The sequence below is a fragment of the Elgaria multicarinata genome, chromosome 13 (assembly GCF_023053635.1).
Source record: "Elgaria multicarinata webbii isolate HBS135686 ecotype San Diego chromosome 13, rElgMul1.1.pri, whole genome shotgun sequence".
NCBI lineage: Eukaryota > Metazoa > Chordata > Lepidosauria > Squamata > Anguidae > Elgaria > Elgaria multicarinata.
The window spans coordinates 23,249,812-23,260,161 of NC_086183.1; the positions used below are offsets into that span (position 1 = coordinate 23,249,812).

The 10,350-nt window shown below is 48.5% G+C and overlaps 1 protein-coding gene across 1 annotated transcript; it reads right to left on the reverse strand.

Annotated features, from left to right (window-relative positions):
• Nucleotides 1-230: 230 nt before the first annotated feature.
• On the reverse strand, nt 231-10,083 carry LOC134408489 (sulfotransferase 2B1-like). The gene is made up of 7 exons (XM_063140790.1): nt 9,974-10,083; nt 5,569-5,781; nt 3,727-3,935; nt 3,245-3,371; nt 2,412-2,506; nt 1,432-1,612; nt 231-633 (listed from the first exon to the last, which is right to left on the reverse strand). The coding sequence occupies exons 2-7, from the start codon at nt 5,705-5,707 to the stop codon at nt 524-526; spliced, it is 861 nt and encodes a 286-aa protein (XP_062996860.1). The 5' UTR covers nt 5,708-5,781; nt 9,974-10,083; the 3' UTR covers nt 231-523.
• Nucleotides 10,084-10,350: the final 267 nt, after the last annotated feature.

Here is a 10,350-nt window from a genome sequence, read left to right on the forward strand (position 1 = left end):
ATGTCTGGGCCCAACTCCATGTATAGAAATGTGACAATAAAAAACAAGATTAAGACATAAAAGATCCTGCCTAAAGGTTGTTACCATGTAGGAATTAGTGCTTGCGTAACGCAGTTCACACCCTACAAGGAAATCTACTCGGAATGTATTCTACTTTAGTCTCTGTGAATCTCTGGACAGTGAGGAGTAGTGAGGTTAGGGAACTATGCAAAAATTATGACAAAAGGCGGTCAGTTTTTCAAAAGAAATGTATTTTCAGTCTGTGACTTCACCCAGACAGCTGAGGGGCAAGCAAGGCTAACCTTGGCGTGAGCCTAGAATTGTATAATGTATTCATGCAGCTTTGGGCCTGTTTGCACTTCTCCCCTGTTTGGACTGTGAAATTCCTGCTCAGCTTCCTTCACACCTGGAGAAATAACACTACCCTGCTAATACAGCCAGATGATTTATTAGAAGGAACGTGAGCCACATGAGGCAAAGACAGGAAGTAAATAGAACAGCAGAAGCAGCAGTCTGGCCTTCTTCAGTCCCATGGGAAGGTCACATTCACTCCCTGCATCTTCTCCTGATAAACGCGGTCAAAGCGTTCACTCTGTGCCACTGTCAGGTGGTTCTTCCAGTCCCCGACGATCCCTGGAAGACCACAAGAAGGAGCAATAAATGCAAAGAAGTTGAGCTGGCACACAGAAATGAGTGTCGCTTTAAAGGTTGGCCCTACCATTAGGCAGTGTGAGGAAGCCGCTTTAGGATGGGGATAATGGTGGGCAGCAGGGGCAGCCTTCCAACCTGGCTGTTCCCGTACGTACTATGATGTTCTTTTGAGCCAGCCCCATTCGTGCTGGTGTTTTTGTGTTCTTTAATGACCTGGGCCAGCTGGATGTAGGATCATAGCTTTCTCCCAACTGCACTCACAGAGCACCATTTGGGAAAGCTTGATTAAGCAGGCAGAATCACAGACTACTCAGGCAACAACAACAAGGTCGCCATTTACCTCCATTTTAAAACCTCTTAATGGAAACAAAATTATTTCCAGTTGGGTTTTTTCACAAAAGGCCACCTGTCATTAGAGCAGGATCTTATAAGTCAGAAGACAGCTGATTGGGCTGTAGGAATGCCAATCTCACACAAATGCCCCTCCCACCACAGGCACAGGAAAAGGCAACCCTTCGCCATTAATTCTAGTTGAGAGAAACATGTGAGGAAGCTCAAGGCAGTGGGACATCTTCCCTGCCGCCCATCTCTCTTGGGCAGGATCTACACTACTGCTTTAAAGCACTTTATAACAGTTATAAAGCGCTTTAAAGTGCTATAAAACTGTTATAAAGCGCTTTAAAGCAGTAGTGTCGATCCGGCCTTGGTCAGTGGCTGCCACCTGACCTCCAGCAAATGCACACGTGACAATACCAGATACCCAAGAGGCTCTGCTTTTACCTTTCCTCAAGAACTTCCCTTTCTTGTGGTCGAAAAAATGATCCGGCACTGTGGTGAGGTTGGACTTCGGGTTGTCCTTCATCTTCTGGAAGGAGGCATTTTCCACCACAGAATCAATTTGCTGGCTATTCAGCTCCTTCCCAAGGAAATGGCAGATCTTCTCCACACTGCCTCGCAGGTCCTGGCAGAGAGACAAGCAGATGGCCTGGGAAACTTCCTGCCTGCTGCAGGGCTTGTGGACATCACACACCATCTACATAGCTTTGTAGACATTGCTGAGGTGGAGTCAGTAGTGGTGGCTTATGATGGTTCCCATGACAGGGGGTCCTAGAGACCACAATAAGTCTGTGAGGTAGGAGGACAGTACTGCCAAGGTGGCTTTCTCTTAAATGCTCCCTGTCCTAAATACAGGGCCATCTAAGCAGGCAAAATTGAGGAGTTTCAATATGTGGGTGAGATGGTGGTGTAGAGAAGAATGTATCAAATTTATAGGGTGCTGGAAAATGTTTTGGGACAAGCTGGGCCTGTACAAGAGAGATGGGCTGTATTTGAACCAGAATAAAACCCGACTGCTGATGCTTAACATAAAAAGGTGAAACGGCAGCTTTTAATTGGAACCTTGGAGGACAGCTGACAGTGCAAGCAAGGGGAAAGGCTATCAATGGCTACTACCCTAGAGCTGTGTACTGTATCAGATTGTATGTCTATGTACACTAGTTGCTGGGGAACAGGGGCAGGGGGGTGCTGCTCCACTCATGTCCAGCCTGTGGGTTTCCCATGAGCAAATGCTTGGCCACTGTGTGAACAGAATGCTGGACCAGATGGACACTTGACCGGATCCAGCAAAGTTCTTCTTATCTTATGTTCCTAGAGACTCTCTGCACTCAAGAGCTTCCCATTTTAAAAAACCTTCACTTGCAGAATTGAAGAAACAACGTATGCCAGGATGGGTGTGTATATAGCTGAAGGTCAAACCATACCTGGTGCATCTCTTCATAACTGTTGAAGAAGACATTGGGTTTCCCCTTCACCTCCAGCCAACTTTTCACATGGTCAAACCAGGAACCAAATATCACTGGAACAGCAAAGCACAGCCACAAGTGGCATGTCAACAGTCCGGGGGGGGGGGCAGGAAGGTTACACTTCCTGCCTTCAGAGACAGATATGCATTATCATCTCAGAACAGTGGAACTGTGGCTTCACCATCTCCACCCTCCACATCTTAAGGTGATTCATATCCACCTGTGAATGGCATTTATTTATATTTTAAAAATGGAAACCAGTTTAATTAATGTGGCACATTTCCCCTTCCTTCCCTTTTGCCCTGTTGGGAATTACAGTTCTGTGATAAGGTTATGAGGATGGGGTAAGAAGAAAGCCATCATGTTGTGGGGCATAGCATGTTGGACCAGCCCAGGGGAGACTGGATTTCCCATCTTCACTCAGTCATGAGATACACAGAGTGGCTTTGGCCTAGTCTGTGGCAGTCAATATTTCTACCTTTCTACCTTTAAGCTCACACCACGATTATGAGGGGTAGCATGGGACAACTCCTCCACTCTTCTACCCAGTCTTGTAGCCTTGTGGAGGGCAGGATAAATACAATAACAGGTCCAGTTCACCACTCTGACAAATGTACGAGATTTCTTCAGAGAAGTCAGGATAATCAAATGAAAGACACTGTTGCAGCTACAAGTCTGAACTTCTGCAGGGCAGTGGAGTTCAGTGGTTATATTTCTCAGTGAGTCTCTTGGGCGGGGAGGAGTCCTACAAGCCAAATGGAGGAAGATGGTTGATTGGACTCTTTGCATACCGTTCCCACTCAGGAATTCCTCCAAGAACTCTTCCACAGTACCAGGGTCTTTGACTCCCTTGTAGAACTTGGAGAGGTGGTAAAATGAGACCAGCACATCCTTGGGATTACGCAGAGTATAGATCACCTGTAGGAGAGGCAGGGGTGACATTGTGAGTGGGCAGCATTTCGCCCCTGTTACAAAGAAGCTCCAAATGCACTTCATCTGGAACATGTCGTGTGCATTATTGTTTTACCCTAAGGCCCTGGATCAAGTTTTTTTTCCCCTGGAAGACATAGCCAAAAAGCTGTCAGGAGTACTGTTAAACAGTGGCAGAGGCAATGGATCCATAGAACGTATTTGCCTCCTATAAATGGTTTCTATAAAAATTCCTTGCTTCCTATCAATGGAAGGGGAGTCGACTCAGAACTCCCCATATAGCTGAGTTGCAGACTGGCAGGAAGTGAAAGTGGGCTTGATGTGAGAATTGTTTCTGTCTTACCTTAGCCTTGGAACTGAGGAACGATTTGGGGAAAAGCTGAAATGGCAAGTGAGAAACCATGAGTCTGGGTGGAAGATGTGCCAATACAGCCTTCATACCATTACTAGACGCCAGCCATGGTGACCGTTTCCACGCAAATGAGCTGCGAACCCATGATGGGTCCCCATTGTGCCAGATTAAGCTCAAGATCTCCGTCATCCAATTGGTACCTGGAAGGAAGTCCAATAATCATACGGTTGCCTCTTCTTCCCCTATACCCTTTTCACTTACCCACTTTCACCTTCCCTTCCACTGCCCATTCATAATTCCCTGTCTATGGAAAATCATAAGAACTGGAATGAATTTCTGTTAAGGGCTAGGAGCTACTGTAAACTCTACAAAGTCAGGATTCCCTAAATTCATGCCTCATTAACAAGGCCATGTCTAACTCAGCATATACCTTTCTCACTGGGGGCAAGGAAAGATGTTAGCAAGGAGACCAGAGTACCAAACAGATGCTCATCTTTTTCTATCATGCAATCAACATTCAGAGATGGCTGTCCTTGAATAAAACCCCTGCTGACATGACCATGTTTCTTTCCAAAGATGGCTGACTTTTGTTCAGCATCTCTCAGCATCCTCCTGATTCTTTTAAACAGTTAAAACCTTTGAAGATTGCATAAATTCATTGAGTATTCTCAGGAATGCAACATTCAGTATCTGAGACATCATGCCTTTGAATCCCATTTCCGAGGGAATGCAAGCAAGAGGGTGATGTCTTCCTGTGGTTTTCTCAAAGGAATCTGGTTGGCTTCCATAGGGAAAAATGCTGGTCTGTATCAGCTTTTCGCCTGATCCATCAGGGCTCTACTGATTTTCTTCTGCTGCCTCCTACTGTATGTTCTTAGGGTCATTGTACAAGAAAACCCAGAGAGCTTCAGTTAGCGGGTGGTATAAAAACGTAATAAATAATAAATAAAATAAAATAATAAATAAAACATAGGGCAATAGCCAATGGTAGTCCTATGTAAACTAGGCCCATGTGTCTATTCTGTGCAGGGGTACTACTGGATACTGCCCATACATACAGATACACAGCATCACCAGAAACTGGGCCTCATGCTGGACGTTTGAGAACAAATTCCCTCATTTCGCTCTTGGTTTTGTTAACGTTCAGCACTTAGTTCGCTTTGTGCACAGAACTTTGTATGTAAAGAAGCAAGCCTGAAAGGGGGAGAGAAATTAAGTTCTGGGAGGGAGTGGGTTGACATACATTAGCTGTAGAAGCAAATCCAGATCTAGAAAAAAAAAATACAGATGACTATGGTCCATTGGTGGTCATAAGAACAGAAGAGTATTGCTGGATCAGAGCAAAGACCTATCTAGTGTAGCATTCTGTTCCATTGTCCAACCAGATTCCTCAATGGGAAAGTCACAAATGTAAACACCCTTCCAGGTGTGCTGCCTAGAAAGTGATATTCAGAAGCATACCTGTCTCTATGACTATGGGTAATATACAGTTATCATGAGTAGTAGCCTTTTCACCCATGAATAGAACATAAGAATAACCATGCTGGATCAGACCAAGGGTCCATCAAGCAACCTTCAAGCAGGACATGGATGCAGCAGCACCCTTTCCACCATGTCCCCCAACAACTGGTGCATATAGGCTTGTGGCCTCTGATATTGGGATATAAGGAATGACCGCTGTAAATCATGGAGTGGGTTGGAGGAGGTCAAATATCTTGTTGTTCAAAGTTTATTGGGTGCTTCACATTTGACATAGGTGTAATAATGCACATAATCTTCCAAGCCAGGGCCCATGTAGGACTACTAGTCCAGGAACTTAATAGCACCACTGACCTGACTTAGGATAAGTGACGTTTAGTACATCGTCGTCCAACAGTTGGAATTCATTTTCCACAAACTTGATTGTTTCCACATCGTATCCAATATTGGGGAATAGAATCCCCTTGTGGGTGACATTCAGTGCAGATGACATTGAGGAAAAAATATCTTGAAGAGAAATGGAGATGCAGCGTTCTTGCCGCTTATTCACAAGTTTCCGCCCTGTCTCTGGAATAAAGAGCAATATTTTGTCTATGGAAGAATGTCATTCTTCCTCTTCTCAATGGCACATCCACTGAAATTTCAGATTTATCATATGTACTGGATTTCTGCCTATCATGCATTGGTTAATTACCTTGAGGGTAGGGTGGAAGGAAAACCCAGCACCTCCAATGAACACAGAAAATGATCATCCATTACGATATTTGATGTGGCTCTTTTATTCTGAACTAGCGATGTCAGTGGACTCCACTAGGCGGATGGAGCCTGATGACCTTCATCGGCTGTGCCCCTGGATTTGGTTCCTCTTCCACTAGCTGGCCCAACTCGGACAATAGTGAGTCAGGTTTGTAAAGGTGTTGGACATCGGATAGACTATGCTTATGCTAGTCATGTAAAAAGAATTAAATGGTTTGGGTAGTTTTACCACGACACTTTAAAAATATAGAAGGAGAAGGACACCAGACTGAAGAATCAACACCAAGACACCTGGGGATGGTTGCGGAAAGATAGGAGAGGCCTTTGTGCCAGAGGAGAGCTGTCTTATCAGGCCTCCAGGGATGTGGAGCAGGGTGGCAGGAAGGAGTTGCTGCAGCTGGAGAGGTGTGAAACCAGGCCTCTGGGGTTGTGCTAGAGGGAGGGGGGAACATGGAGGGAGTTGAGAGCTTTGGGGTTATAAAGTTCGAGGGCTTCCCCCTGGTCTTGGTCTCATCTTTCCATACGGTTTGGATTGTTGTGACTGCGGCCGGCTCAGAATACAAGGCCCTACTTTGGAGTAAGTAGGTAGTCTAGCTAGGTTTTATTGTTTTAAGGTTACTGAGTTTCCTAGATTATGCATGCCTGCATGTTTGTTTTACTGTTATCCTTCCCACAACCCCTCCCCTTACGTGTAAATAAACCCCTTCGACCTCAACTGCTTGTGCTGCTGCTGTCTTCTTGCTACTTGGGTCAGTGCTAAATCCAGAGCTTCTGTGCCAGGATTCCGGTGTCCTTCCAGAGGCTTCTGGTGCCAAGAGGACTCAGCAGGTGGTGGCAGTGGAGACGAGGGAGGTAAGCCATTTGTAAACACACACACACACACACACACACACACCAAGCTAAGGCCGGATCTACACCATAGGCGTGTGCAGCACATTTCATTAGGGGGTTCAGCCACCAGGGGTTGTTTTTTTTAAGGTAAACATTGATTGAATATACAGTAATAAAGGACTTTTTTCACTCATCAAACAAACGAAATAAACGAAAACTACCGCGCTCAGCTCCTGCTTCCTCCTCTAGTTGCTGCTGGCTGAGCTGATAACCAGCTTGCGTCACCATAGAGGAGAACGGGAGAGTGTCCCTGGGAGATGCAGGGCTGGGCCAGGGCCCCGATAATTTTGGGTAGGAACAGCAAGAGCGGGGTAATCCGAATTAAACTGATCTGATTCGTGGTTACTGAGCGAAGGTTTGTGCGTGGGCATGAGTCTTCACCTTTACACTCCCTCGTTCGTGGTAGTTCGCCCTGGGGGTGGGTGGGGGGGTGTCCTGGATTCCCCCCCTTCCAACACTGAATTGCAACCCATCTCCTTTCTCCTGCCTGCGTTTCTCTGGTCTTTTCACGTATCCCCGCTTCCCACGCCTCGGCCCTGGCGTGGGCCCTGACGGGGCCGCTACCCCTTCTGCTGCCGTCGTGGCCAGCCCCGAGCTGCCAGGCAGGGGAAGCTCCCTGCCGACCGGCGAGCGGAGCGGGGCTCGGCGGCGGCCTTGGGCGCGCGGGGCTCGGGCGACGCCCGTCGCACACACACAGTCCTGCTGCTGCGTGTCACTGCCACTGGTCAGCCCTGGCGACTCCAGCAGGCGCCTGCCGCTCTCCGTGGCGCCCTCGTCGGGCTGGGCGGCCCCCAGGTCGCCAGCTTCTTCCAGGTCCAGCAAGTGGCTGACGGAGAAGTTCTTCTTGGCCTGCAGGCTGTCGAGGCTGCTGCCGGGGCTCTCCAGGCGCGCGGGCCGGCCGGCGGCCTCTCCAGGACATGCCCGTAGCTGGACGCCATGGCTGCGCCCCCGCAGGGCGGGGGCAGGGGGCGGGGGCAGCCCGGCCCCAGGCGTCGCACCCGAGCCGGCCCGCGGTAAGCAGGCCTGTGGCGGCGGCGGTTGCGTCTTGGCCCCGCCGGCTGTCGGGGCGGGAGCGCCAGAGGGGGCGGGGGACGCCCGGGCCCGGAGCGCGCAGCAGAGCAGCCCCGCTCGGGGGAGCGGCCAGCCGAGCAGGGCTCCTCCACAATCTCGCGCGGCTGGGAGGCCGGCAAGCAGGCGCCGCCGAGGAAGCCGCCGTGCTCCTGCGTCTCCCGGGCCAGGCCGGGCACGCTTCTTCAGTGGCCGGGCTCGTAGCGAAGGCGCGCGGGCGGACCGCTGGCAGACTGTCGTCGCCGACCGACAGACTGAGCGCCGCCGCCCGGGCTCCCCTCGCCTGCCTGGAGGAGGAGGAGGGGGAGGGGGAGGGGGCTTGGGGAGCTCGAGCGGGTCTCTCGCTCGCTCTATTCCTGCTGAAACCGCCGCCGCCGCCCCCCCGCCACCGATCGAGCGGCTCTCTGGCACTTCAAACGGCCCAGCCTGGCATGTGCGCGGGTGTGGGTGGGGAGCGGACCGGACCCCGGGGAGGGCAGATCCAGACTTAATAGGAGCCTCTAATTACGTGGCAAAGGCTTTGTGCTGTGCCTGACATTTGACAGACCTCCTTCCTCCATCCTCCCACCCCGCTGCCTCCCTCTTCCCCTTCCAAGGCAGCCACACCAAACCCACGCTCCGATGGAGGGAGACGCTTCTCCGCCCGCCCGCCTGCCTCTGATGGCTGAGATTTTCCCAGGCAATCTCTCCGTGAAGTTGCTCAGCAGGGACGGGGGGGGGGGGGAACATGGCGGCGGCAGCACATTAGGGGGTTCAGCGGAACCCTCTGAACCCCCTGTGCACACGCCAATGATCTACACTACTGCTTTATAATGGTTTATAACAGTATTGACAACTGTTGGGGCACATGACACATTCCATATACCATTTTCAAACCGCTTTTAAGTGTTATATCCTGCTTGGAGCTTGATGACCTTTCATCGGTTTGGCACCCTGGATTCAGTTCAGCCATTTGTAAACACACACACGCACACACACACCAGCTACTCAGCTAGCTAGTGGGTTTTCATTCTTTTCTTTTTTTAATTTTGAGCAAATGAAAACTGCCATTTCAATTGCCATTCAAGCTCAAATCAATTTCTCTAAATTGAAACTACAGTGTATATAATAAAAATAAAAGAAACAATTAAAATAAAAGAGGGTTACAGTACTTTCAATGCCCCAAATGGCTTGGGGCCAGGTGATCTCAAGAAATGCCTCCTCCCATATGTACCTGCCCAAACCCTAAGACAATTCTCAGGGGTCCTTCTGCATGAGCCCTTGACAAAGAAAGTGAGGCAGGTTGCTACCAGGAGGAGGGCCTTCTCTGCTGCGGCACCCTGACTGTGGAATTAGCTTGCTAGAAGGGTTTGCCTGGCACCTCCATTATACTCCTTTCAACACCAAGTGAAGACCTTTTTGTTTTCCCAGTGTTTAAACATTTTATCATACTTGGGCACATTTATGCCAAGCAGGATATAACAGTTTGAAAAAGTTTGGAAAACGGTATCTGGAATGCGTCCCGGGCTCGAACAGTTGTCAATACCATTATAAACCATGATAAAACAGTAGTGTGGGTCTTGCCTTGCCTTTTCACTTTGCTGTTTTAAATCTGTATTTTAAATTTGTATTTTAAATCTTTGCGTTGCTGCTTGGTTTAATTCTGGTTGTACTTTTCTATCGTACTTTAATATTGTGGTTTCAGTTTTACTCCTTAGGTTGTACTTCGTGGATTTTGGGTGGTATAGAAATGCAATAAAAAATAAATAAAGTCATCCCGACCAATAAAGTCATCCCGACCAAAAACTGCCCCTCCACTCCATTGTAACACCTACCAAGGATTGCTTGGTTATTGACAAAGTGACCTTGGAATTGGCATTTATAGGATTCCACAAAAGCTAAAATGCAGAGGTGTGAATTGATGGTCTCCCTACATTCAGGAGGTGGAGAACTCACCTCTTGCAGTTCTAGTCAAGCTGGACTTTGAAAGAGGACAAACCTCAAACAAATCCCAAACAAATACTTAATCCCCCTCTTCAATAGCACCAAAAGATTCCTCACTCACCTAGGAATTCAGCCTGCGTTTCACGGTTTCTCCCATCAACTACTTTTGGACTTTGCTACCTTCCTTAGAGTGATCTGTGCTCAATGAACAAGACAATCTCAGCTTGTTCATTAAGAATATTTTTAAAGGGGGGGCGGAGCTGGCCGCCTGAGCAATGGCGGGTTTCTTCTGAGGCTCTAAGCGGCGTTTGCCGGAAAAAGCAATTATCTCTCTTCTAATGGGCATAAATCTTTGAGCAAACGACAGAAAATGATTATAAAAGTCACAGGAGCTGGAAAAGTGGCGAGATTTGAAGAAGGGAGGTGAGATGATTGATGTTTAATACAATGTCTATCTACCCTTATCATCACACTATCGAAACCGAAAGTAAAGAGCAA